The sequence below is a fragment of the Penicillium hispanicum genome (assembly GCF_028827665.1).
Source record: "Penicillium hispanicum strain IBT 35686 chromosome Unknown utg000003l_segment0_segment0, whole genome shotgun sequence".
NCBI lineage: Eukaryota > Fungi > Ascomycota > Eurotiomycetes > Eurotiales > Aspergillaceae > Penicillium > Penicillium hispanicum.
In genome coordinates, this window is record NW_026623195.1 from 454,217 (window position 1) to 479,848 (window position 25,632).

A 25,632-nucleotide genomic window follows, 5' to 3' on the forward strand; every position below is an offset into this window, starting at 1 on the left:
TTGGCCACTAGATCAGTCGTTCACCACTTGTAATCAGAGACGCGTTTCTGCGTCGGAGATTTGGCAGTGGAGGAGGGGTGTCAGCTCTCCGGGACGTTTCTTTCCGGGTTCGGGATGAGGCACGTCGAGTCGTTCCGAGGGCAAACGCCTTGAATGTTAGATCATTAGTGGGCAAAACCAGTTGCATCATGGGGCTGTAGGGGAGAGCACAGGTGGTTGCACCCTTTTTTTGTGTGTGTGTGTGTGTGTGTTTTCAACCTGGTAGCTAAAATCTAAAGCTAGCATGAACGATACCCTCAGCTACAGTATTCAGGAGGTCAACAGATTGTCCTTGATCCGGGATATGCAAAATAAGTGCCATTCACTAATATGATCGCTTTGACTGCCTAGTATATCATAGAACACATGCAAATTGTAAAATACTTCAAAATGACCCAAGGCTACATGGTTAGATCAATGATTATGCCGTGGTGCAAGGCTCTGCTGCGCCAACTGCTGATATTTAACAGCCTTCCGCAACACCATTCCATTTGAGAGTTGATCTGTCTCTTGGCGGAAGATTTCCTGCCACGGGGTACCACTAGGCACAAGTGGATAGCCTCGTGCCGACAAGTCCTGCCGTCGCTGTTGGAGCACATCGTCATCAATGAGGATATCAACACGTCGCTTTCGCAGGTCAATTCGAAGCCTATCTCCATCGTGGAGCAGAGCTAAATTGCCTCCTGCGGCAGCTTCGGGGCTAGCATTCAGAATAGACGGGGAAGCAGACGTTCCAGATTGCCGTCCATCACCGATACAGAAAAGCCCGTCAACTCCTTGCTTAAGGAGTTTGCTGGGAGGATGCATGTTGACAACTTCCGCTGCTCCCGGGTAGCCTAATGGGCCGACGCCACGCATGACGAGAATAGTCCGGTCGTCAATCTGCGGTAGGTGCTCGAGTCGGTCGTTATAATCTTCAGGTCCATCGAACACCACAACGGAGCCTTCAAAGGCCTCCGGGTCTTCTGGGTTTGACAGGTATCGTTGTCGGAAAGCGGGTGAAATAACGCAAGTCTTCATAATTGCAGAGTCAAAGAGACTTCCCTTGAGATTTATAAAGCCCGCATCTTTCATGAGAGGGTCGCTGTAAGGGCGAATCACGCGGCGATCCCACGAATGCTTTCCACGGACATTGTCGGCAAGTGTCTTGCCATTGCAGGTTAAAACCTGCCCATGTATCTTTCCCTCCTCTAGGAGCTCAGCCATGATAGCCGGAAGACCTCCAGCGCGGAAATACTCCTCGCCCAGATACTCGCCTGAAGGCTGCATATTCAACAGAAGTGGAATCTTCGACCCAAATGTATCCCAGTCATCCATTGATACCTCAACTCCTGCATGCTGAGCAATGGCATTGATATGAATAGGAGCGTTCGTGCTGCCGCCAAATGCGGCATTGGCGACAATCGCATTTTCAAAGGCCTCGCGCGTCATTATATCGCTTGGTTTACGGTCAGACTCGACCATTTCCACGATTCGTTTTCCAGTTTCGTAGGCGCACTGAGCTCTGTGGCGATATGCAGCGGGAATTGCAGCTGATCCGGGGAGAGCCATACCGAGAGCTTCTGCGAGGGCGTTCATTGTGGATGCGGTTCCCATAGTGTTACAGTGGCCGACAGAGGGAGTTCTGCATAGATCGGGTCAGTCATCTACCATTGGGAGCAGAACTCATCGCAAAGAATCCGGCATGAGAAGACCTCTTGCTTACCCTCGGGCAATATAATCCATAAACTCGTCTTCGTCAATCTCGCCCGTTGCATACATCTCACGCCCTTTCCATACCACTGAGCCGGCTCCAACCAACGCTGATTTGGAATATCCATTCAACATGGGGCCCACATTCAAACATATGGCCGGGATATTCTGTTATCTGGTTAAAATCTCCGCCAGAGAACACGATTCCTCGCATCAACACTCACCACCGTAGCCGCCGCCATCAAACAAGCCGGAGTCGTTTTATCACAGCCGGTCAAAAGAACCACGCCATCAAGGAAATAACTCGTCAGCACTTCTACCAAACTCAAATAAGCCAGATTCCGGTCCAGCGTGGCAGTCGGGCGCCTGGAGGTCTCTTGAATCGGGTGAGTGGGAAATTCAAAAGCAATCCCACCGGCACTGCGAATCCCCTCGCGGACGCGCTTCGACAATTCAATGTGGTGCCGATTACACGGCGCAATATCGGATCCCGTCTGCGCGATGCCAATCATCGGCTTGCCGGACATGAGCTCCTCGCGTGTGATGCCAAAGTTAAAGTACCGCTCCATGTAAATGGCCGTCATGCCGGGGTTACTGCGACAGTCGAACCATGCAGAGGAGCGGAGCGTTCGACCTGGTTGTCGGACGATAGTTGGCTTTGTATTCTCGGTTGCGAGGCCGAGTCGCGTTTCTAGCTCTTGGTTGCGCCTTCGGAGGGCTTGCAGCTCGCTCACGCAGTCTTCGATCTGGACGGGCTGGGTGGCGCTGTTGCTGCATGAGCAGCCCTCGCAGGACGGTTTGGATGAACAGGACATGGCTTGCTTGAGAAGCTTTCGTTAGCTTGGTTATCGCTGTCCTTGGAGCGATTTCATTGCCAACAGGAACTTTCACGCGGAGGGATCCATGGTCGCTTTCTATATCTTTTCAAAAAATGACTAGCATGTAATGCGTCGGGACAACATCTTCCCATTGGCGATTAATATGTGAAAATACGGGGCCCCATGCCCATCTAGGTATTTTCGAAGATGCCAGCCAATGAGTGCAATGATGATGATGTCCACAGCAGCGCAGTCTGGGCACTTTGGAGCCGAGGCGTTGTCGTCCGGAAAGTCACGATCCGATTGGATGATGGCGTGGACGCGGGATTAACAAAACACTCGACACCGGCGACTTCTAAATTGAATTGAGAGATTTATATGTTGTACATTGATACCTCTTGTGATAACCTATCGTACAAAGTCCAAATGCCTGGGCATGTAGGGCATACAGAAATAACGCACTTAGGGCCGTTACTCGCTCGGCGCACCAGATCGTCTGGTCACAGCCCTGAGATTGCCAAACGGCAACACGTCGCTAATCCTCTTTGCGCCCGTGAAGAGCATGGCAAGCCGGTCAATGCCGCAGCCCCAACCCCCAGTAGCAGGGAGACCCCACTCTAGCGCTTCGAGATAGCTCTCGTCGACCTCGCCCGGTTCGCCGGCGGCCTTGCTATACCGCAGCTGGTCCTCGAACTTCCGGCGTTGCTCGAAAGGAGAGTTCTCTTCTTCGTATGTATTGACAATCTCCTTGCCCTCGATGAAGAGTTCGCCTCGGGCAGCGACGCGTTGGTTTGTAGTGGGGTGGGTGAATGATTTGGAGAGTGGGGAGAGGCATTCGGGTGGGTTGATGATGAAGGTTGGATCTATGCACGTTGGTTCCAGGTATCTACCGCATAGATCGTCGAGGAGACGGGGGAGAGTAGCATTTGCGGGGAGGGGGAGGGAGAGGTCGGCAAAGAGGGCATGGACTTGGTCGAGCGCGTCGGGGGCCGTGAGGTCAGGGAGTTTGCGGTTGATTTGTTCTTCGATGCCGGTGAGGAAGTCGAGGCGGCGGAAGGGGGTCGTGAAGTTGACGGTGGTAGGTTGGAGAGTGCCTCCTTTGTTGAAGGCGTGGATATGCGATGCCATTCCAGAAAGCAGCTTCTCGCTGATGCCCATCAGGTCTTCCAGGTTGGCGTAGGCGTGATAGAATTCGCAGGTGGTGAACTCGGCGTTGTGCGTCTTGTCCAGTCCTGTAGTTCATCAGCCGCTGAGCGATTCTCATCGCATGACTTTCTCTGCGTGAATACATACCTTCGTTACGGAACGATGGTCCAATCTCGAAGACTTTATCAAATCCACCCACAACCAAGCGCTTGAGCCAGAGCTCAGGTGCAATTCGCAGTGACAGCTGACGGTCTGGGAATTCCGTGGCAGAAGTACAGAACGGACGAGCAATAGCACCGCCCGCTACAGATCCAATAATCGGAGTGCTGACCTCCATGAAAGATCGATCCACGAAGAATTGCCGAAGATATTGAACTAAAGCAGACCTCGCCCGAATGATATCCGCCGCCACGGGATCAGTCAGGAACTGGACATGACGAGGAAACGGCGAAGTCTCATGCGAGCCGTCGCGAACGGGGACATCGTGCAAACAAGGCGCAAGAAGTGTCGGCAGTTCAGTCACGTCGACCGTCAGTTCGCCTCGGCCAGTGCGATGCGGCCTACCGGTTACAGCTTTGACATGGTAGTTTAGCAGCTAACCCAACGCCGGGGCTGAGTATGAGCAGAAGACAGAAAAAAACATACAGAAAGTGTCCCCGCGGCGCAGAACACGATAAAACTTCTTAAACTCTGACGGCTCAATGCCCTCAAGCTGGCGCTTGTTGCACATCACCTGGACTTTGTGACCATCTTGCACGATATCGAAGAAGATCAATTTGCTCCCCGCCGATCTATGTGTACGAATCCTACCTAACTAATCTAAGTACAAAGGTATAGGCCAGAGACAGGCGAGAACCTACCAGAAATGACAACCGTCTCTTCTACTGATTCGTTATCGGCCAGCTCACTATAACGCGTCCGAAACTCATGACAGGTCAGAGAGCGAGTGTCCGCAGCCAGACGAGGGTATGGATTTGCAAAAGTAGAATTGACTTCCTGCACACGCTCCTGGAATGTCTTCTCTGGAGAAGCAGCGGAGCTACTCATGCGAAGGGGCTGTTGTGTTAGTCGAGTAGCCCTCAAGGGGGACTGGAGGCTGGATTGTAAGGGACGAAGTCCTGCACTGAGGATTGGGTCAGCAAGGTCCCAATTAAATTATAAAAGTCGACCAAAATCAAAGACAGATAGAAGATCAGCGTTGGTAGAGTTCCAGTGCGTTCATATGCCGAGAAAGCATCAACTGCAGCGGTTCTGAAGCAGGTAGGATAATATCATCATTGAAGAAATTTTTTTTTCTGAAAAAATGCAAAAGAAAAGAGCACATCAACAAATCTTACCTGTAGTGAAGACTCTCCAAGCCTCGAAATACCGCCCACCGAGGGCGAAGTGAATACATGGAGAGCAAAAGTCGCCAAATCACATTGTGGTGGGAAGAAAAGGAAGAGAAGGCAGGGAAAACGAGAAAGTGGAAAAACTCGGTGCGCGCGGAAGGTGGCCCAAGCTTCTCCCAGTTGACCTCGAGAACTTCGGTCCGCATTTACCCTCTCCGAACCACCTTCCATCACTTACATCAAGTACGTGTCACGCCCACATCCACAAGTGAATCACCTCTTTTTAATCGAATCGGCGCGCAGGTTATTTCCCCTCCTACAACTACACCATGTCTTTCCTTTTCGGCGGCCAGCCCAAGATGTCCTCGGAGCAGAAGATTGCTGCGGCCGAGACCGAAGTCGAGATGATCTCCGACATGTTCACCCGGTGAGTTCGCCTTCTGTCAGCATACCAGTCCAATGTCATAACGTTGTGGTTGTATGTTTGTCTTTGGCTGCTTTCTGTTGCTACGTCATCGTCCGAACCAATTCCCGCAGATGGTCACTAACGTCTCGTTGCGACTAGCTTGACCGAGTCCTGCACCAAGAAGTGTATCCCCGGCGACTACCGCGAAGGTGACCTGAACAAGGGCGAGTCAGTGTGCCTGGATCGCTGCGTGTCCAAGTTCTTCGACGTCAACATCAAGGTCAGCGAGAAGATGCAGGGCGACGCTGCTAGCAAGCAGGGCGGCGGTGTGGGCTTTGGCATGTAAATCACCAACAACGATTTACGAAACCAAGACGATTGGTATATGATACGGCGGCGAGTGCCAGTGACCGATTCTGTTATGGATGGCTCAACTTGGTGACCAGGTGCACTGACCTCCGGTGTGAACCCGACTCCCCGTCAGAGCTGATTTGTGTTTTAATTCTCGTGATGGGCCATGTTTATATCACCACATTTGAAAGGCGAAGATCGCCGGTCCATCTATGTACAATAGGGAAAACGGAAAGCAGACGAATGGAAAAGAAAGACAAAAAGAAAGATATCGTACACGCGTGTTCGCATCAAGCTCGACGTCATTGCGCCGGGAAGCCGATTGACCGCCGCAACCACGCCATCCAGGAGATGCTGTGCTCTTCCTCGCCCTTAAGCAAGGCCTTGAACCTATTCTCCACGTTGACGATGTGCCGCTCAAAATCCGTAAGCCCTTCCTCCATATCTTCAACTTTGGACTCAAGAACATGTAGCTCGTAGTCCAACTTGGCGCCCAGCAGCTCGACGCGCTTCACGCTATCGTTCAGATGCGAGTGTTCGTCGGTAAGGATATCGCTGGATCTTTCGCGCAATCGCTGGTAATCACTGAATCGTTCCAAATAGACAGAATTGAGTTCTTCGTGTCGGTCGTAAAGCACTTGGTTGAGACCGTCCACTGAATCGACCTGCCGCTCAACCCAAGGAACCGTGTTTTGACTGAGCTCCAGAATTCGAGAGCTGAAGAGGCGGGCATCAGACGAGAGCATGTCTTCTTGCGCAATGGCCTCTTCCAAATTGACGGTATCCTTCACCAATGGCTGGCTGCCGAGCGGCTCCCAATTAAGTACCACTTCTTCCACGTTGCTGAATGAAAGATGCCGAGGGCAGCCATCATCTTTGCGTTGGGTGTAAATACCGTCGAGGCTTCGCAGCTCTTCACAGCTCTGATATCGTCGAAAGGACATCACAGCCAGTCCCGAACTGGTCTCATCCTGGTCCTGGTCCCGGTCCCGGTCCCGGTCCCGGTCTTGTTCGCTCGAAGCCACCGTAGACCGGGTCTGGATACGTTCAATTTCAGATTCTTCATCTGCTTCCTGTATGGGTTCTGGGGGTGAAAGTTGACCCGATTGCCAGGGTTTCAAATCTGGCTCTCCTGCTGGTGGTGCAGACTCAATGCGGATATCTGGAGGCTTGATATCGATTGTACCGGCCACATCGGCGCCCTGGGCGGTCTGCCCTTCCTCCGGCCCGTTTTCAACTTCGCCCGTCCCTTTCGCGTCAATGGGAATATCAGAGCCGATTCTTGTCTTGGACACAGAGACCTCAGTATCGCTATCGATCTGTGGGTGATAAGCGGCATCGTGGGTCAAATCTGCATCCTCTCGTGAATGCTTGTGATGATGCGAGCGCAGGCCTGGAAGACCGACTGCATCTTTGAAGCGTCCAAGGCCGGCCCGGGCATCTGAGACTCTGCTACTAACGCCTTTTTTACGATGGTCTTTCTCCTCAGGAACCAACGATTCAGGCGTCTTCCACTGGCGATCGAGACCGGAGGCAACGCGCTCAGCGTGCAAGTCTTCCGTGGAGTGCCTTTTGCGGCTGGTCCAGACAAAGCCACCTTGGTCGTCGGTTGTGAACATCATGTCAGCCCCCGGTCCTCGAGTGAATACATTATCATGGCCACTCTTCCGTGGTTTGCCAAGCCACAGCCATTTCGCCCTTGAGCCATAGCAGCACTGCACGAAATTATCGAGATCTAGAGTCTCAATGTCGGCGATACCACCCTTTTCCCGACCTCGAACCATTCCCATGACCATTTCACCGCCTTGTCCGCTCAGCTCGGCCATGGTAGTTTTGACAGCATCAGTCCATCCCTCAGCGTTGGCCGCTTTGGCTGTAGCACGGTGCAGTCGGTCCAAAGTGCGTCGGTCCAGTCTTCGGGATCGATTCATTTTCTGGGATTTTTGGAATCCGCCAATTCCTCTCTTCAGATTGTCGATGTCAAACGCATCCTTTCCCACTGGGGCGCCGTAGGCATGCAGTCGATTTCGAGCCCCGAGAAGGGTTCCTAAGAGGGCAGCCACACTCGTTGGTCCCATGACGCCATCACTCGGTTCGATATTGTATAAGTCGGTTCCGATATCTGTCCACCAGTCGCTGATGGATGCCTCGGTCACATCGCATAAAAGGCCATCCACATATTCGGGAGCCAGCTTATCAAACACCATCAACGCGATCTGGCATTGTTTGACGAGTTCGATGACCGCATTATAAAGTGGTACCCTCTCGCTCGTGCGATAGAGTTGGTGAAACTTGGCTTCAGTAGCTGGCAAGGGAGGCTGGAGCTTTAGACCCGCGCGACCCGCGCATCCGAGCCGTTTCAGATTCTCGTTCACGATGAAGTCCTCTCTGTGTTTCTTGATATCACCTTGTGGGACCGGAATCACCATGAGCGAAGATGGGAAGGACCCAAGGTCCGTAATCATGACCGTGCCCAACGGGGTCTCCTTTTTTCGGGCCCCGTACTGCTTCACAGCATCAAAATACATCCTCAACCGAGGCGACCAGGTTGTTTCATCCGTAGGGACGCTCAAAACCCCTACAACCACAGTATGCGATGTGTCCCCCGTATATGTCGATATCACAAAGGTCGGATGGACTCGCGAGCACGCCCATTGTTCAACAATGTAGATCTCGTAGCCCTGTAAAGTCTCGCGGCGGTGGAGCACGTCGGTCGAGGGATCTTCTTCGAGATATCTCAGGGCGACTGGGTCGGTGAAGACGAGCCGCTGATGCCCTTTGGGGAGACTGCGTTCGGTTCCGTTTGTGTGGGAGGCGGGGCTTCCTTTGATGCTGTCGGACACTTTCGCGGAGTCTCGACGGTCCGCTGCCGACGCACCTGGGGTGCTGGCCTGCATGACGGCTGCCGATAAGCGCTAGATGTGGGATTTCGAGGAGACAACCCAAAAGAACAGATTGTGAACAAGATCGAGAGTACCATTTGCGCAGCGGCAAGCCCGGCGCCACGCCTCGGCCCAAATCAGGGAGGCGCGGACGGGTCTTCACTCGTTTGGTGGTGTTGGTCAGGCAGAATCCACATGGACGGAGCCTAGTGACAAGTGTCGAGGCATGTCCCAGCAATCATACACACCCAGGTCAAGAAGGGGGAGGGAGGAATCTCGACTGGGGTATAGGCATTCAAGCTCATGGATAGTTACTCCCCGAGCCTGCAGAATTGCCGACGTCACTACACTGCGGGCGGTGAGGAGAGTCTGTGTCAGGAACAAACAGCTAGTTAACTGAAGAAGCAGACCTCAACACCTGGAAAGGGGGTATATTAGGTACCATACATCTATCCAGGATATACATGCTATTTTATTCATGGTTGAAACAGTCCGAATTTCTTTTATAGGTAGTATATAATATATAATCAGGTACGGTTCCTCCGCAACACTAACAATCCACAAGCCAATGGCCTTGGATATTGGCCGGGGCACTTGGCCATCAATCACCATGCGATAGAGCCGTGAGGGTACACTATCCTATTCACTAGTAACGATATTATCGGTAGTGTTCGTCATTAGAAAGAAGTGGCTACATTTCCGAGTCCAGTACCAGTCATTGGCAAATCACAACTAGCTGTCAGCTTTCAGTATCACCACTCAGCAACGAGACTGCCCAGGTGCTTTGAGAGTGGGCTTTGACTTACCTTCCGGGGCACAGTCCGGTCTTACATCAGTCCTTATACGGGCAACAAGGACGGTGGCGATGCAGGCAAATACTTTAGTCATATGATTTCTGGTCCTACACAGCGGGCAGGGTGTACATACAATCAATTGTCCAGGATACCCTAGGTAGGTAGCAAAAGCATGACAAATCATTCAAGAAAGGCAAGCACCATATCTCACAGGGGGGTGATATCCCTGGGGCAGCAATGACATCCTCGAAAAAACCAAACCCCATAAAAGCAACAGGTCGGAGCTCTTCTCTAAAGTCCACCAACATGGGTGGCAAGCAGTAGTGAAAAGAAGACCGTGACGGTACTCAAAACCAGACGCGTCTACGTCCAGGTTGGTGTTGCAGCAACATCGCGAGCACCAGCGAACTCGATGACTCCAGGCCAAGGGGTTCAGGACAACTTTTGTATTTCAAAAATTCCCAGCCGATCCGGAGACCAGCTGGAGTGGTCAATTTGGTAGTTTTCAACTAGCAAAAACACGGTCTCGGATGTCTCCTCACTGACACGTGTAAAACCCGTGCACCAGGATGGAGAAGAAAAGAAAAGAAGAGGAAAGGGCGAGGGCGGCAGGCGGTATTTATAGGCCAGGGCCAGGGCGCTAGTGTAAGCGAGGGTGGAGCACCTTGTCTGAGTATCATCTGTGATTGGCTGTGTTCCACACCTGACACAAGGCTTATGACTCATCCATGGATCCCCTTGAGACCCCAAATTAGGACTAGTTCCTCTTGGAGCTGTACGCACCCATCACAACAACTTGAACCACCGCATAACCATTTAACCCGCGAGTCCATATTTGACTGGATATCATACGATGCAGTCGTCACTTGTGAGGCTGCAGACTACTGCTTACAACATCTGGGCACCAAAAGGTGCCGTGAGGCAACCTGGTGTATGAATCACGTGATGATGGCGTAAAGACTGGCGATCAACCCGGAATAGTTGCGACCCGCGGGGCCTCGGTGTTCACCTTGACCTCACTTTGTCGGCTACCTGTCAACCTCCCACCACCCTCATGTGCACGATAGTATCTTCCTGGGGCGCCTAAACTGCGACCGGAGAGCCCACTTGCCCAACTGCTTCCCTATGGCCCAGGGAGCACGTGCCCGCGGTAACCTGACCTCATCGACTCCGCATTGAGTACCGGCTTCAGAAGACCTCATGGATTTGGTACAGAAGGAGCATGAGAGGCTCCAAAAGAGGCTCAAGGCCTCACAGGGTCTCAAAAATGTACAATCCACGATTGATCTGCTGCAGTCCGCCCGGGATACCATTGCTTCTGGTGAGTGCACTGTACCTGTGAGAGCTTGCATGTAGTGGGTAGTAGTTACTGGTGGGAGACGAGACCTAGAATCCTACTCACTGACCTGACTTCCAATTCATCTGTAGACCCGAACCAAGCGGCAGTCACTCTGGCTAAACTCCAAAATCCCATCAAATCATCCTTTGACTCTATCAGTGATGGTCTGAAAGAAACCCACAGCGGTCTTAACAAGTACACCAAGGCTCTGGACAAGGTACTCTCGTGCATGGATTATTCCCTGGTGCCTGTATACCTTCTGACGAGATTACTTTCATCAGCTTTTCAAGGACCGCCCCCTCCCCAGTACCGAGCACGACGTCCTCTCATCACAGGAACACCTCATTAATCGCGCTATTGCAATGCACCTCCTCCGTGAAGGTCAGTTCTCTGTGGCCGCCAACTTTCTTTCCGAGATCGCCGATCAAAAGGCCATGATGGAGAATCCCGGCACCACTTCCCGCTCGCCCGAGCCCGCTTCCAGCCTGCTTGACAGCGATGAAGTTCCATCCACCGAGATTCGAAAGCAGTTTGCCTCCATGTACTACATCCTCCATGAACTCAAGGAGAAAAGGAATCTACTTCCCGCCATTGAATGGTCCCGCGAAAACCGTGAAGCCCTGGAGGCTCGAGGCAGCAACCTGGAGTTTGAGCTGTGTCGCCTGCAGTTTGTGTGGCTCTTCCAAGGCGAATCCTCTCAAGCGGGAGCTTGCAACTGGCAGGCTGCGCTGGCATACGCACGGCAGGAGTTTCAGAGCTTTGTGCCTCGCTACTTGCGAGAGGTGCAGCAGCTGATGGGCGCCATGGCCTTCTGTCCGAACCTGAAGGGATCGCCGTACGCTGCCATCTTCAACAACCCGTCGGCCTGGGATGACGTGGCCCAGTTCTTTACTCGCGAGTTCTGCTCCCTTCTGGGCCTGTCAGCCGATTCACCTCTTTACATCGCTGCCACTGCGGGTGCAATCGCTCTGCCCACGCTGTTGAAGCTGCAAACGATCATGAAGGCCAAGCGCACTGAGTGGACGAGCGAGAATGAGCTTCCAGTAAGGACCTACACCCACCAAGTGTGACCGAAGATATCGCTAACCTCTGTACAGGTCGAAATATCGCTCCCACCCTCCTACCTCTTCCACTCGATCTTTGTCTGCCCGGTCTCCAAGGAGCAGGCGACGGACGAGAACCCGCCGATGATGATGCCATGCGGCCACGTGATTGCAGAAGAATCGCTGCGACGACTCAGCAAGGGCAATCGCTTCAAGTGCCCGTACTGTCCGAGCGAAAGCCACCCCAAGGACGCCCGGAAGGTGTTTCTGTGATGACTCTGCTTTCTGATTTTTCAACGGGGGTGTCATGGAGATTTCGGACAATACTTTGGGACCGGCGTTGGGGAATCGGCGTTGAATGGGCGCTCCCTTCGTGGGCTGCTCTTTTGTTTCACATGTAGCTGAAGGCGATTGCGCGCGCATAGCAATCTGAAGAGTTTCTTCCGTCCCTTCACACATGCATTTTTCCCGATCCTCATTATTACCCTTAGTAAACTGCCTAGTCCACGCTAGCACTGTTCATTTCCCCCCACTCGACCCGATCAGGAAGGCGCCCATCCTGATTGGCCGCACGGGTCCCGTGACCACGCGCTCATTTGGCGACGGGCGGCGCCCAATTTACGCGTCTCGAACCCGGTCATGACGCGTGAGCAGCTCCGTTTCCTGCCAGAATGGGTAATATTGGCTAGCGGTCAGCGGCAGATCGGTCCGGGCGTCCGGTCTGATACCCGTCGTGACGGGGAGTGGTTGTTCACGGCCTTTCGAAGCTACCCGGGGGAGTTTCGTATAAATAGTATCCGTTGCCCCTGAATCTGGAGATTCAGCTTCTGTATCTTTCCCTTTCCCTTTCTATCTCGTCCCCAGGCTTGCAGTCACAGTCTCGATAGAATTGATCATGTTGTCGAAGAGAGCCCCGCAAACGCCCTCGGACAACTGGAGCAGATATCGAGCTGCGAAGGCGTCGGCCGTTCGCACTCGGAGACCTCTGCGTGAGAGCTCGAGTTCGAGCGGCTCGCGACGCCTGGAGCGGCGTAAGCCGGAGAGTCCGCCTGATGTATCGTAAGTGCTGCTCTCGAATCATAGACGTTCATCCAGCAGTCTCAGATCTGTGTCTCCGTACTCCGTGCCTTGTATGCCTTGAACAGAAAGAATGGGAAAGAGAATGATAAAGTGCAGCGAACAGTCATGAATGCAAACAATGAGCTAACCCTTCACCCCGTGGAAGCTCTCCATCTCCCTCTGCATCTCCTATCATCATGCTCCGAGTCGGTCCCGAACAACGCCTCTTCGCCGCCCACGAAGCCGTCCTCAGCGCCTCGCCTTTCTTCGCCGAGCAATGCCGCTCACCGTCCCCGAGCCCGCCAGCCCGGGCCCAACGCTATATCCAGCGTCCCGGCACACGTATTGAGCTCCCGGATGAGCAACCCGAGGTCCTCTCGTGTGTCCTCGAGTACCTCTACAAAGGAGATTACTACCCCCGTCTACGTCACAACGCTCGCCGCCGGGCATGGGAATTGGAGGACACAGAACTCGACTCCGAAGGCCAGAGCGCCGGCGCGACAGTATTCCACCACCAGGCCGGCTGTGCGATCCTACGGGATACCGCGATATAGTGAGCACTCACTCTTCCCGAGTCCCCTCCCCATTCACATCACATCATCGCATCGCATCCTGTCATATTATATGATATCATGGCACTTGCTTTCCCCTGATCTCCTCTCAACGGCGCCCATCTGCACTCCAGTAATATACTGTTCCCGGAGAACACCAGCCCATTAACCAACCCATCACACAGCTGCGCAGCCGCAAAATACAACCTCCCCACCCTCCAGCGCCTCGCCCTCCGCAAACAAGGCCTGCACGCGGGCATCCAGTGCAACACGATCCTGGCCAGCGCGCGGTTCGCGTACGCGCACACGCCTGACACCGAGTCCAAGCTGCGGGCGCACTATCTGGCGCTGATTATCCGGTGCCGCGGCACGTTCAAGCGGAGCGGGACGATGCAGATGGAGATGGAGAAAGGGGGGAAGTTGTTTTTTGATTTGTTTGTTGCGATGTGTAACCATATGGTATGTGCTCCGCCCGAGATTGCCCCGGAATGAGCGAGGATCGATTGGAATTGTGGGCTAATTGGCGGGTGACCTTGCAGGATGACGTTTTTCCGTCGACAGTATCGGTCTGTAGTTCTGCCGCGGCGAGGTAAGTTGCAAGATTGGATTGGGCTGTACGCGTCTTTTGTCTTTTGCTGCTGGATCAGTATTTGGTTTCAATACCCGTGTATAACTACGCAATGGGATTTTCGATGTAGTAATATGAGTCTGGAAATGAATGTTTAATGTCTATGTAATGATACATGGTACGGGCTCCTGGCCCCTTTTCCATGTAGCTCATGAGGTTGTGCTCAGCTATACAGCTCTTTGATTACCCGGACGATGAGGGCTATTAGACACAGGCTCAGAAGCACGAATTGCTGCACGCATTATGAGCCTTGGGGCGTGGCGGCTATCAAGGGATAGATAGGACGGTCAGCATATCAAAAGTGCTTCTGAGTATCCCAGTGGCCACGAAAATGCCTGTAGCAAGACTTGAGCACCCCTGGTATACGATGGGTGACATCAGGGTCCCTTGGAGACGGCGACTTGGGATGGGGGACTCAATAATGCATGACGAGGTCAGTGGATGTTCATAGTTGACCAGCGCGGTTTTCGACGATGTCCACACATGCAATGCCGGCAAAAAACTAGACACTGGTTCCAGGGAAAGCAGTGTTATTCTTGCTCAAGACGACCATGCCCCGTTCTCGCGCAATATAGCCTTTCATGAGACCCTGGAATGAACAACGGTCATTAGTCAACAATGTCTAAGAATGACTCGATGAAAGATGCTCACCTTGTAGATGAGGTTGGACAACAAACACTCCACTTCATCAATATCAACTCGTGTGCGGCTTGTTGCGTGGGTACCAATCCGCAGAGCAGCCGCAAACTCTGAAACGGGGACACGGGTTCGGCGAATGGGGGGTTTTCCATCCGTGGGCTCTTCAAATCCACCCGCGATGAAGACTTTGCGGAACAGATTGCGGAGGGCAATATCCCGTCCTCGTTCCAGGGGCAGATAGATGCGTCTCTTAACAAACTCCTCCTCTCCGGCAGCCATGGCCTGGTCGAACCCGACAAGATCACCTTTTCGAATGCAGTTTGATAGAGGTCGGAAGAGTTTCTCTAGTCGAGGGAAAGGAGCTAATAGTTGTCTGCTGGGTAGAGTGTGCGTTGTGACCAAATGGCAGGGAATTAGGTATGTCAAAATCAACCTGAGTGCATCAGTGTGTTGTCGCGGACACGAAAAGGAGATTCAAGTACTCACTCGCGGTTCTTGAAGGCTCCTCGATGACACATCCGCCAAGCATATGTCAAATGTTCTTCAGCCTGCAGTAGTTGAATCAGCCTGGTTCCTCATTATCAAAGTCGGAGCGAAGATACCTCAGTATAGTTCTCATCCAAAAAGTGGATAACTCCAACATAATATTCAAATGTGACAATGTGAGCCTTTGGAAAAGCTTGTAATGGAGGGATGTCGTGTGACTGGGCATTGATCGCCCGCAGGAAGTTCTTGGTCAGGCCAACCGAGTTGAGCTAAATTTAGTCAGTGACACTCCATGCTCCATGACCTTCCAAGGTTGGCATTAAGGACGAGGCTCAAACCTTGAAGTAAGTTTTGAACATGAGGTTGGTGGTGTTGTAAAGTCCCCATTTGCGAGAATCTTCAATCGGCGCACTGTCTCCTGTCAGTGACTTCGTCCTCGCACAAAGATAAAAGCAGACTCACCGATCACTTAGACACAATGTAAACATTCGGTTGAGAACACGGGCAGCCTCTTCCAAATTCGCATTCTTATCAATATCGGCGATATCATCCTGGAATCCAAAGCCTGCAGAGCCCTTCAATGCAACTTCGGCATCGGCTTTGATTGCGAAAGTGCGCAGGTACTTGCCTACCGTGTACAGGCAAGGCAACGTCCAGGCGTTGAGACCGTAAGGAGCCGAGTACCCTCGAATAAGAGCAGAGGCAAGCTTGTTCCAAGCTGAGAATATCGCGACAGCGCTTCCATTGCCACGGCCATCTTCAACCTTGAGCACCTCGCCCACCGCCTCCCAATAAGCTGCGAAGATCTCCACCCAGGCAGTTTGTTCAGCTTTCGGCACTTTGGGGTATTTTCCGTGGAAGAGTGAGGATGCCAGATCTTTGGACAAATATTGGATATTGGTGAACTGATAGAAGGAGCGCAGGCGGTTCGGGTCGTTCGGGGTCGCCATTGGAGTGAGCAAAGCGGCGAGACTGGGGCCGGACCTATTGGCGTAGGCTTGCCTGAACTCAGTCGCAAGAGCGCTCATGGTGGAACACTGCCTAGGACGAGAGGACCGATGATTGTGAGTGTATCTGAGACTGGCGGGTGTGCTTCCTGGATGGGTCTATAGCGTGTCGCAAAGAGCGCGGGGAACTCAATGGTGCAGGCAGGTGTACATCATGGAATAATTGGAAGCAACAAGCCTCCAGTGGGGCAGAGGTGTGGCTAGGTCCATTTTGTGGCTTGTAGTTGTGGCTGTGACAGCATTTATCCGGGTTCCTCCAGATTGAGACTAGCGTCGAGCCAGTCCTCTCCACTCGCTTAGCCGAAGGGCGGGAACCCTAAGCACATTGCAACACACTTCCAGATTTCTCTCCCTGGCACACTAACGACTCAACCACCACAGCGACAATCACAGTCAGTATACCCCCATTTTGATCGCCCGATAGACGGTTGCTAACATCTTTTCGTGTAGATGGGTGAGTGAACCTCTTTTGCAATAATTCGACGCTCTTCTCGGACGGTCACGGTGTGTGCGAACGGTCGGATGGAATAGCAGACGGTGCGACATCTTTTCAACACTTCCAAGAATTTTTCGCAAGGTGGAAAGGAGGATGCCACCGGGGCTGGGATGTTTTGGGGCAACTATTACGCACGATTATCGCGAACCACCGGAAATACACTCGAAGCGCCAAATATCGATTTCATCACAATCTCAAACCATCCAGCCCCTTCCCCCATGTGGGATTTCCCACCGACCACGATCGCGCACCGTTTTGACCGTCATTGAGAAGAGTTGGATTAAGTGAAATCGGGAGCCATGACTGACGGATTCATCACAGGGCGTCTTAACGAGTACCAGGTCATTGGGCGTCACCTGCCCACCGAGGCGAACCCCACGCCCAAGCTGTACCGCATGCGCATCTTTGCGCCCAACACTGTTGTCGCCAAGTCGCGGTTCTGGTACTTCCTTGCTCAGCTCCGCAAGCTGAAGAAGGCCAACGGCGAGATCGTTTCTCTGAACGTGGTACGTGAGGGATTTTCCTGCGGGGCCATTGAACTCGTGCTAATCCACCCTTTCTCCAGATCACCGAGAAGCGCCCTCTTAAGGTCAAGAACTTCGGTATCTGGCTCCGCTACGACTCGCGCTCCGGCACCCACAACATGTACAAGGAGTTCCGTGAGATGAGCCGCACCGAGGCTGTTGAGGCCCTCTACCAGGACATGGCTGCCCGCCACCGTGCCCGCTTCGGCTCCATCCACGTATGTTCATCCCTGCGCTATTCTCGGGCCAGAAAGTGTTCTAACCAGCAAACTACAGATCCTCAAGGTTGTGGAGGTCACCGACGTCGACAGCATCCGCCGTCCCTACATCAAGCAGCTCGTCTCGAAGGGCCTCAAGTTCCCTCTGCCCCACCGTTCCGCCAACCCGGGAAAGAAGCTGTTCGCCTACTCGCGTCCCTCGACCTTTGCTTAAATGTGATGTTTTGGGGTTCTGGTTTGGGAGTGTGGGGATGGATAACTGCGTTACGCCCATAGCATGCATGACACATATCGGCCGCGCAGGGACGGCCTGTTTGTACCCAGTCTATGGGGAGGATGTTACTAGTCCCGTGTAGTGGCATCTGAGGTTAAATTCAAAAAAAATCGGGTTCAAGTTTTCTTTCCTTCCTTGTTTGTTCAAGGCGCGTAAGATCATCCACCGCCCCTCCGTCCACAGCTGTGGTAACTACATATTACCTTGGACTCCAAGGTACTCAAAAATAGCTGTGCTTTGTGTTATCGGAGTAGACAATACCCCTGGCTACATGGTCAAGACCCAACGGATCTTCCCGCAGGAGATTCTAGATCCCATTGCTTCAAGTGCTCGATGGCAGGAATGATGGCGAAGCTTTAACACAATCCAGCCTGGGTACGACAATCATTCCGGGGGTCTTCATGCTGACATCAAGGCCCAGTTCTCGGGGGTTCGTGCATATCCGAGCCGAGCCCGGAGGCACTCGAGAGAGTCTCTCGTAGGCGCGGGCAACGGCGTATAGCGCGCTGGGCAACATAGGGACAGAATGATTAATACAGATTCACCGCGCGCTTTAAAATCTAGAATCGACTGGAGTCGCCGGATTACGGAGAATAAATCTTTCATTAATCGCGTGTACTTCTGTATATCCGAACGTTGCCAGGAACCGCAATTGCGTCATGCGCTGGGTCGGCAGCCGAGCGACCCTGTCCGCTTTCGAATAATCCGATTTCTTCCTTCTTAAACCTCTTCCCCCCAACAGCTCCAATCTCCCTTTAACTGTCACGTCTCATTCCAATCCACCGCCCCAATGTTTGCTCGCCAAGCTTTCCGCTGTGCGCAGCCCTTGAAGCAGGTTAGTGTTAATGTGTTTTCCAATGGGCGCAGTTTGCTAACAACCGTTGGTCTCCGACAGAGCTTCCGCAAGTACTCTGCAGAGGCTGCCCCCAAGGCTGCTGAGCAGCCCACTCCCGCTCCTAAGAAGTCCAACTTGACCCCTATCTACGTCGGGGTCGGTCTTGCTGGCCTGGGCGCTGGTCTCTGGCGCTACAACTCCGCTTCTGCTGAGACCAAGGACCGCCCCAAGGTCTTCAACGGCGAGGAGTGGGTGGACCTCAAGCTCGCAGGCATTGAGCATCTGAGCCACAACACCAAGAAGCTTCGGTTTGAGTTTGAGGATCAGGAGGCCGTGGGCGGCCTTCCCGTTGCCTGTCAGTGAAGATTCTCTTCGGTGATGAGTGTTCGTTGCTTACTGACACTTCGATTAGCTGCTCTGTTGACCAAGTTCAAGCCCGAGGGTGCCGACAAGCCCGTCATTCGTCCCTACACCCCCACCAGCGATGAGGGTAAGGCATATTGTCCTGCCTTGTAGCATACGTGCAGACTGCTGACTGTCTCTCAGACCAACCCGGTTACCTTGAGCTTGTCATCAAGGCTTACCCCGGCGGCCCCATGTCCGAGCACATCCACTCCATGAACGTCGACCAGCGCCTGGCATTCAAGGGCCCCATCGTCAAGTACCCGTGGGAGGCCAACAAGCACAGCCATGTCTGCCTGATCGCTGGTGGTACCGGTATCACCCCGATGTACCAGCTGGCTCGCCAGATTTTCAAGAACCCCGAGGACCGCACCAAGGTGACTCTGGTGTTTGGCAATGTCAAGGAGGAGGACATCCTCTTGAAGAAGGAGCTCGAGGATCTGGAAAACACCTACCCTCAGCGCTTCCGTGCCTTCTACGTCCTGGACCAGCCCCCCAAGGAGTGGACCGGCGGCAAGGGTTACATCAACAAGGAGCTGCTGAAGACCGTTTTGCCCGAGCCCAAGGAGGAGAACATCAAGGTCTTTGTCTGCGGTCCGCCTGGCCTGTACAAGGCCATCAGCGGTGGCAAGGTCAGCCCCAAGGACCAGGGCGAACTCTCTGGTATCCTGAAGGAGCTAGGCTACGACAAGGACCAGGTCTTCAAGTTTTAGACTGTTGTAGAATATTAGAGCCGACGGAGATGCACATAGGACAGCTATGTCTATATTGACGCATCTTGTTTGGGCGCGTTATCGCCGCGTCTCTTGGGCGTTTGCATGCCACTGGATATCCCATAGGTTCAGAGAATACATTTGTGCCGTTTTACTTGGGTTGTGGATCAACAGATGGCATCGGAAACGCTGCTAGTAGTCCGCGGCGTGTCTAAGAAGTAATTTGATGTGGTTAGGGATCGATTTCTTGGGCTTAACTGGTAGTGCGGGTGCTAAGGACGCGGAATATATCGTGGGTGCAACTTGGATTCGAGCCATGCTGCCAGCAAATTTTGTCGGAGAACAGGTGCTAGGTGAGCAACTTTAATCAGACATGACGGCCCTTGATGCTGACGTTCGCTCAATATCATTCCTAGGGACTCAGCCACGGAGGACAACCCCGCGGATGGGCGAAACAAGTCATTATGTCACCGGCGGGGGGGTTCCAGGGTTACCCGGGCGCCGTGGAGGGTGCACCGTAGGGAAGGCACTCACGCCCCCAAAGGCAGCGCTGGCAAAACCCAAAGGCGCCTAAGCCTAAAGCAGCGACCACCCGCCGCTGAGCCCGAGCATGCCGGGGCGCTTTGGGGGTCCCGGCTGGCCTGCTATTTAGTGGGCCTCCCCCCTTGCCCGCCCCTAACCTCGCCGGCTTCCCCCCAACGAAATTTCTTCTTCCTCCCCCCTCCTCCAGTGTCCCCTCCGGCCCCCCCGAAAATCGTGATGGCTCCCAAGCAGGAATCCCCGGCCACCGTGGCCGTTAATATCAGCGAGCTTCAAGACTCCAAGGATGCGGTATGTTAATTTTGGTTTTTTTTCCAGCGTCTTCCATTTTTTGGTTTCTTTTTTTTTTCTGCGTTCCATCTCTGGTGTTCTGCGACCCTGCTGGGGGCGGCGCTCGCGCTGCGCGCCTCAACGCGTCGCACATAAACAGAGCTTTTCTACCCACCTATTGATGTCGCATTGGCCCTCCTGAACCTGGAGGTCCTCGCGCCGGCTTGATGGTGTGATGTGAAGCTCTATATATGCCGGCCCAGCCTCATGTGCGCAACTGGATGTCGCTGTCGCTGTCGCGACACTGCGTATTGTCGCAGAGTCTTCTACACGATTCGGACTCGGCGCTTCTATCCGTACCATCTGTATCATGGGACGATTTCAGCAAATCATGGCCGCGCATGACCGTTTCTCTCGAATAAATCTATTGCAAAATATATGGAACTAAGAGTCAACACAGGTCCTTATGCGGTTGATGGCCCTCCAATCCTACATCGCCGACCTGAGCAAAGCCTACCTTGAACACAGCAACAATGTCATCAACGGTGGCCCCGCTACCATCAACATCCCGGCTCTGCCTACTGCCATTACCGATCTCACTGTCGCCGACCAAACCGCCCCCAAGCCCGAGGCTGACGGCAAGCCCAAGCGCAAGCGCCAGCCTGCGGACCCCAATGCGCCCAAGCGCCCTCTTACCCCGTACTTCCTCTTCATGCAGAACAACCGTCACCTGATCCAAGAAGAGTTGGGTGATGTCAAGCCCAAGGAGGTGGCCGACGAGGGCACCAATCGCTGGCAAAGCATGGACGACAATGAAAAGCAAGTATGTGTTTCTGTCCGACGCGACTCTGTCGCGCAGTTCCTAGCTCCCCCACCCCAGTACTAATCTGCTTGCGACAGGTCTGGAAGGACTTGTACAACGAGAACTACGAGAAGTACAAGGTCGATGTCGCCAACTACAAGACCACCCGCAAGGCCGGCGAGGACCAGGACCAAGATCCAGCCGCCTCGCAGCTGCAGCAGGACTTTGCCGGTGCCGAAAACGCGGCAGAGTCGTCGGGAGAGGAGTCAGCAGAGTCAGAGTCCGAGGAGGAGGAGGAGGAGTCTCCCTCTCCCGTCCAGCCTCCCAAGGAGAAGACCCCGCCGCGCAGCAGCGCCAAGCGCCGTCGTAGCGAGGGCAAGGCTGCTAAGGCCGTTGCTGAGACTCCCGCGAAGCAGACGTCTCCTCAGAAGAAGAGCAAGACTACCAAGAACGCGGAGCCTGCGTCCGCAGCCAAGGCGGATCCCAAGGAGAAGGCCGAGTCCAAGCGCAAGGGCAAGAAGCGTAAGAGTGAGGCATGAGTGCGGAGTAGGTGATTTGGAGAGAAAATGTGTGATTAAGGCTTTGTTATTTCTATTTAATATGACGATTCAGCTTCGTATGGGGGGTTCCTTTATGTACGTTGTAGTTGTGTCTAGTTGTATATTGGATGATCACTTTTATGATGTTTAAAGAATGAAGCTATTCGATATGGCGTTGACACAACCTCAGCCTAGCGGGGGTCAATTTTATATTTAGGAACTACAGCGAGTGAACCTCGAGCCAACGTTCTGTGGTCTTGCCTCTTGATATTTCATTATATACAGTCCGTGATGACACTGACCGCCCGATGATCTTCGTGGCGTATGGGGCAGTTTTTTTTTTTTTTTTCTTTTTCTACCAACCATGTCGATGTGGGCATGTACAGTTTTACCACTCCACAGTTGGGTGAATAGTCGTCATTACATACATATATGCACCTCCCCGACTACTTTATACTTCGCTCTGAGCGGGCCCCCCATTGGCGAATTCGATTAGCAACGGCGTGACTAACACCGCCGAGCGTGACGCCCAATCGTTCAGCGCGGCGCCGCCTTATCGATCGTTATCGGACTCCTACACGGCTCTTGCAATCAAATATACCGCGCCCCCCACATCTCTTCTTTGCCAAACTCGCTCTTGGGTCAATTCTCATCTGGGACTGCATCCCTCTTCTACCTTGCATTCCCTCTCCCGTCAGCTCCTTCTGTACGCCAAGACATAAGGCTTGGGTCTCCACCTGCGCAATGCAGCTTGTTCCGAAGGAGGTAGGTCGTCGCAGCCAAGACTCGGAAGTTGGATTTTACTGACGTCTCGACATAGCTCGACAAGCTCACCATCGCCCACCTCGGGTTCCTGGCCCAGCGCCGCCTGGCCCGGGGTGTCCGGCTGAACCATGCCGAGGCCGTGGTATGTGTGATGTGCTCCAAGCCTCGATGGCCGTGGTGGTTTGTGTAAGTCTGTCACTAACCGTTTATCCGCAGGCCTTGATTTCATCCGTCCTGCAGGAGGTATGCCCACTTTTCTCTACTGCGCATCAGTTGTCCGGCGCTGATACAAATCAACCTTCCAGTTGATTCGCGATGGCCACTACTCTGTCGCGGATCTCATGTCCATCGGTAAGACCATGCTAGGTCGTCGCCATGTCTTGCCTTCCGTTGTTGCAACTCTCGTTGAGCTGCAAGTGGAGGGTACTTTCACAACTGGAACCTACTTGGTGACGGTCCACCACCCCATCAGTAGTGACGATGGTGACCTGGAGCGTGCGCTCTATGGTAGCTTCCTGCCGGTCCCTGCTCGCGAGGCCTTCCCAGACCCCGATCCCAACGATTTCCTGCCCGAGAAGATACCCGGTGCTTTGATACCAGTGAAGAACGTGCGTGTCGCGCTCAACGATGGACGGAAGCGCATTAAGCTCAAGGTCATGAGCAAGGGAGATCGGCCAGTTCAGGTACGCAACGAGAGATAGTGCTGAGAGAAGAGGAGGCTGACAGAAATAACAGGTTGGGTCACACTATCACTTCATTGAAACTAACCCGCAGCTGCACTTTGATCGTGTTCAAGCATACGGATACCGATTGGATATTCCCGCTGGTACCTCGGTCCGTTTTGAGCCTGGCGATACCAAGACTGTGACTCTTGTCGAGATCGCGGGTAACCGTGTTATCCGCGGCGGCAATTGGCTGGCTAATGGCCCACTGGATCTGAACCGCGTTGAAGAGATCGTGGGACGTCTGCAAACAGCCGGATTCGCCCATGTCCCCGAGCCCACGGCTGATAGTGCTCTTGTTACTGGATGCTCGATGGAACGGGAGGCCTATGCTCGCATGTTTGGCCCAACTACCGGTGATCTAGTGCGCCTGGGTCTGACCAATCTATGGGTGCAGGTCGAGAAGGATATGACAAGCTACGGTGACGAGTGTACCTTCGGTGGAGGCAAGACAATTCGCGACGGAATGGGCCAGGCCTCTGGCCGTTCGGCGTCTGAGTGTGTTGACACTGTCATAATCAACGCGCTGATCATCGACTACACGGGTATCTACAAGGCCGATATTGGTATCAAGAATGGTGTGATTTCTGGAATTGGCAAAGCTGGAAACCCCGATGTCATGGATGGTGTGCATCCTGATCTAGTGGTGGGCGCATCTACTGATGTGATCGCGGGCGAGAACAAGATTGTTACCTACGGTGGCTTCGATTCGCACATCCATTTGATTTGCCCGCAGCAGGTCGATGAAGCTCTGGCGTCGGGTATCACCACTTTCCTTGCTGGCGGAACCGGCCCCAGCACTGGATCCAATGCAACTACTTGCACTCCCGGCCCGAATCATATGCGCCAGATGATGCAGGCCTGCGACAGCTTGCCTATTAACATTGGTATCACAGGCAAGGGCAACGACTGCGGACGTCAGAGTATTGAGGAGCAGATTAAGGCTGGCGCAGCCGGTTTGAAGCTGCACGAGGACTGGGGCTCTACCCCGGCCGCTATTGATAACTGTTTGACTGTCTGTGATGAGTACGATGTTCAGTGTATGATCCACACCGACACCCTGAACGAGTCCGGGTTCGTTGAGCAGACCACCGAGGCTTTCAAGGGCCGCACCATCCACACCTACCACACTGAAGGTGCAGGTGGTGGTCATGCCCCGGATATCATCTCGGTGGTCGAGCATCCCAATGTTCTGCCTAGTAGCACCAACCCGACGCGTCCCTTCACTCTGAACACTCTGGACGAGCATCTTGACATGTTGATGGTGTGCCATCATTTGTCCAAGAACATCCCCGAGGATGTTGCCTTCGCCGAGAGTCGTATCCGCGCTGAAACCATTGCTGCAGAGGATGTGCTGCACGATCTCGGTGCCATCAGCATGATGTCGTCAGACTCCCAGGCGATGGGCCGTTGTGGCGAGGTCATCCTGCGCACCTGGCACACCGCACATAAGAACAAGAGCCAACGTGGTCCCCTTCCCGAAGATGCGGGCACCGGCAATGACAATTTCCGCGTGAAGCGCTATATCAGCAAGTACACTATCAACCCGGCCCTGGCGCAGGGTATGGGACACCTTATTGGTAGTGTGGAAGTTGGAAAGATCGCGGACCTGGTCCTCTGGAACCCTAGCACATTCGGCACGAAGCCAGTGCAGGTTCTGAAGAGCGGCATGATTGCCATGGCTGAGATGGTATATATTCACTTGCTTGATTGGTTATGTGACAGACCTCTAACAACGATGCAACAGGGCGATCCTAATGCCTCCATCCCGACAATCGAGCCGATGATCGTGCGCCCAATGTTCGGAGTATGCTCCTCACTTGCCGCTCTATTTACGTGGTCCAGCAACACTGACAAAAAATAGGTCCGCGTCCCAAGTACATCTGTCATGTTCGTTTCCCAAGCCTCCATCGACGAAGGCATCGTCCAGACCTACGGACTCAGGAAACGCGTCGAAGCCGTCAAGGGCTGTCGTACCGTCGGCAAGAAGGACATGAAGTTCAACGAAACCATGCCAAAGATGAAGGTCGACCCGGAGAGTTATGTAAGTGTGACGCGACAAGTCTGCCTGATCTTAAGCATAGGCCTAATGTTATTTTTTTCTTCCCGACAGACTGTCGAAGCAGACGGCATGCTGTGTGACGCCGAGCCCGCGTCCGAGTTACCTCTGACGCAGGCGTACTATGTGTTCTAGATTTCGAGCGGTCCTGTGGAATATGCCGCCTGTGTCACCGTCTCAGACTACTTGGTCTCTACTGATGTGGTGTGATGTTTCTTTGTTGTCTTTGTATTTGATTTTTTCTTGTTCAATGTTGTCCTAT

At 53.4% G+C, this 25,632-nt stretch overlaps 11 protein-coding genes across 11 annotated transcripts; 7 read left to right on the plus strand and 4 right to left on the minus strand.

Moving 5' to 3' along the window:
• Positions 1 to 453: 453 nt before the first annotated feature.
• Positions 454 to 2,546, minus strand: N7459_002572 (IlvD/Edd family dehydratase; the record flags this gene model as incomplete). The annotated part of the gene is made up of 3 exons (XM_056941757.1): positions 454 to 1,663; positions 1,745 to 1,899; positions 1,956 to 2,546. The coding sequence occupies 3 exons, from the start codon at positions 2,544 to 2,546 to the stop codon at positions 454 to 456; spliced, it is 1,956 nt and encodes a 651-aa protein (XP_056801640.1).
• A 474-nt stretch (positions 2,547 to 3,020) lies between these two features.
• On the minus strand, positions 3,021 to 4,742 carry N7459_002573 (uncharacterized protein; the record flags this gene model as incomplete). Its single annotated transcript, XM_056941758.1, has 4 exons — positions 3,021 to 3,781; positions 3,843 to 4,268; positions 4,341 to 4,505; positions 4,556 to 4,742. 4 exons carry the CDS (start codon positions 4,740 to 4,742, stop codon positions 3,021 to 3,023), a joined length of 1,539 nt encoding a protein of 512 aa, XP_056801641.1.
• Positions 4,743 to 5,355: 613 nt separating this feature from the next.
• N7459_002574 (Tim10/DDP family zinc finger protein) lies at positions 5,356 to 5,778 on the plus strand (the record flags this gene model as incomplete). The annotated part of the gene is made up of 2 exons (XM_056941759.1): positions 5,356 to 5,453; positions 5,592 to 5,778. The coding sequence occupies 2 exons, from the start codon at positions 5,356 to 5,358 to the stop codon at positions 5,776 to 5,778; spliced, it is 285 nt and encodes a 94-aa protein (XP_056801642.1).
• A 307-nt stretch (positions 5,779 to 6,085) lies between these two features.
• N7459_002575 (putative Sin3 complex subunit (Stb2)) lies at positions 6,086 to 8,680 on the minus strand (the record flags this gene model as incomplete). Its single annotated transcript, XM_056941760.1, has 1 exon — positions 6,086 to 8,680. The coding sequence occupies one exon, from the start codon at positions 8,678 to 8,680 to the stop codon at positions 6,086 to 6,088; it is 2,595 nt and encodes an 864-aa protein (XP_056801643.1).
• A 1,979-nt stretch (positions 8,681 to 10,659) lies between these two features.
• On the plus strand, positions 10,660 to 12,114 carry N7459_002576 (ubiquitin-protein ligase RMD5; the record flags this gene model as incomplete). The annotated part of the gene is made up of 4 exons (XM_056941761.1): positions 10,660 to 10,780; positions 10,888 to 11,015; positions 11,080 to 11,841; positions 11,896 to 12,114. 4 exons carry the CDS (start codon positions 10,660 to 10,662, stop codon positions 12,112 to 12,114), a joined length of 1,230 nt encoding a protein of 409 aa, XP_056801644.1.
• A 983-nt stretch (positions 12,115 to 13,097) lies between these two features.
• On the plus strand, positions 13,098 to 13,943 carry N7459_002577 (BTB/POZ domain-containing protein; the record flags this gene model as incomplete). The annotated part of the gene is made up of 2 exons (XM_056941762.1): positions 13,098 to 13,453; positions 13,637 to 13,943. 2 exons carry the CDS (start codon positions 13,098 to 13,100, stop codon positions 13,941 to 13,943), a joined length of 663 nt encoding a protein of 220 aa, XP_056801645.1.
• Positions 13,944 to 14,581: 638 nt separating this feature from the next.
• csn12 lies at positions 14,582 to 16,232 on the minus strand (the record flags this gene model as incomplete). The annotated part of the gene is made up of 6 exons (XM_056941763.1): positions 14,582 to 14,668; positions 14,731 to 15,151; positions 15,205 to 15,266; positions 15,321 to 15,473; positions 15,543 to 15,615; positions 15,667 to 16,232. The coding sequence occupies 6 exons, from the start codon at positions 16,230 to 16,232 to the stop codon at positions 14,582 to 14,584; spliced, it is 1,362 nt and encodes a 453-aa protein (XP_056801646.1).
• A 774-nt stretch (positions 16,233 to 17,006) lies between these two features.
• Positions 17,007 to 17,663, plus strand: N7459_002579 (60S ribosomal protein eL20; the record flags this gene model as incomplete). The annotated part of the gene is made up of 3 exons (XM_056941764.1): positions 17,007 to 17,213; positions 17,273 to 17,449; positions 17,508 to 17,663. 3 exons carry the CDS (start codon positions 17,007 to 17,009, stop codon positions 17,661 to 17,663), a joined length of 540 nt encoding a protein of 179 aa, XP_056801647.1.
• An 850-nt stretch (positions 17,664 to 18,513) lies between these two features.
• N7459_002580 (cytochrome b5 reductase family protein) lies at positions 18,514 to 19,673 on the plus strand (the record flags this gene model as incomplete). The annotated part of the gene is made up of 4 exons (XM_056941765.1): positions 18,514 to 18,558; positions 18,619 to 18,913; positions 18,971 to 19,048; positions 19,105 to 19,673. The coding sequence occupies 4 exons, from the start codon at positions 18,514 to 18,516 to the stop codon at positions 19,671 to 19,673; spliced, it is 987 nt and encodes a 328-aa protein (XP_056801648.1).
• A 759-nt stretch (positions 19,674 to 20,432) lies between these two features.
• Positions 20,433 to 21,824, plus strand: N7459_002581 (uncharacterized protein; the record flags this gene model as incomplete). Its single annotated transcript, XM_056941766.1, has 3 exons — positions 20,433 to 20,504; positions 20,944 to 21,306; positions 21,384 to 21,824. 3 exons carry the CDS (start codon positions 20,433 to 20,435, stop codon positions 21,822 to 21,824), a joined length of 876 nt encoding a protein of 291 aa, XP_056801649.1.
• Positions 21,825 to 22,568: 744 nt separating this feature from the next.
• N7459_002582 (urease Ure) lies at positions 22,569 to 25,505 on the plus strand (the record flags this gene model as incomplete). Its single annotated transcript, XM_056941767.1, has 8 exons — positions 22,569 to 22,589; positions 22,645 to 22,731; positions 22,806 to 22,832; positions 22,895 to 23,272; positions 23,325 to 25,001; positions 25,059 to 25,118; positions 25,176 to 25,355; positions 25,425 to 25,505. 8 exons carry the CDS (start codon positions 22,569 to 22,571, stop codon positions 25,503 to 25,505), a joined length of 2,511 nt encoding a protein of 836 aa, XP_056801650.1.
• Positions 25,506 to 25,632: the final 127 nt, after the last annotated feature.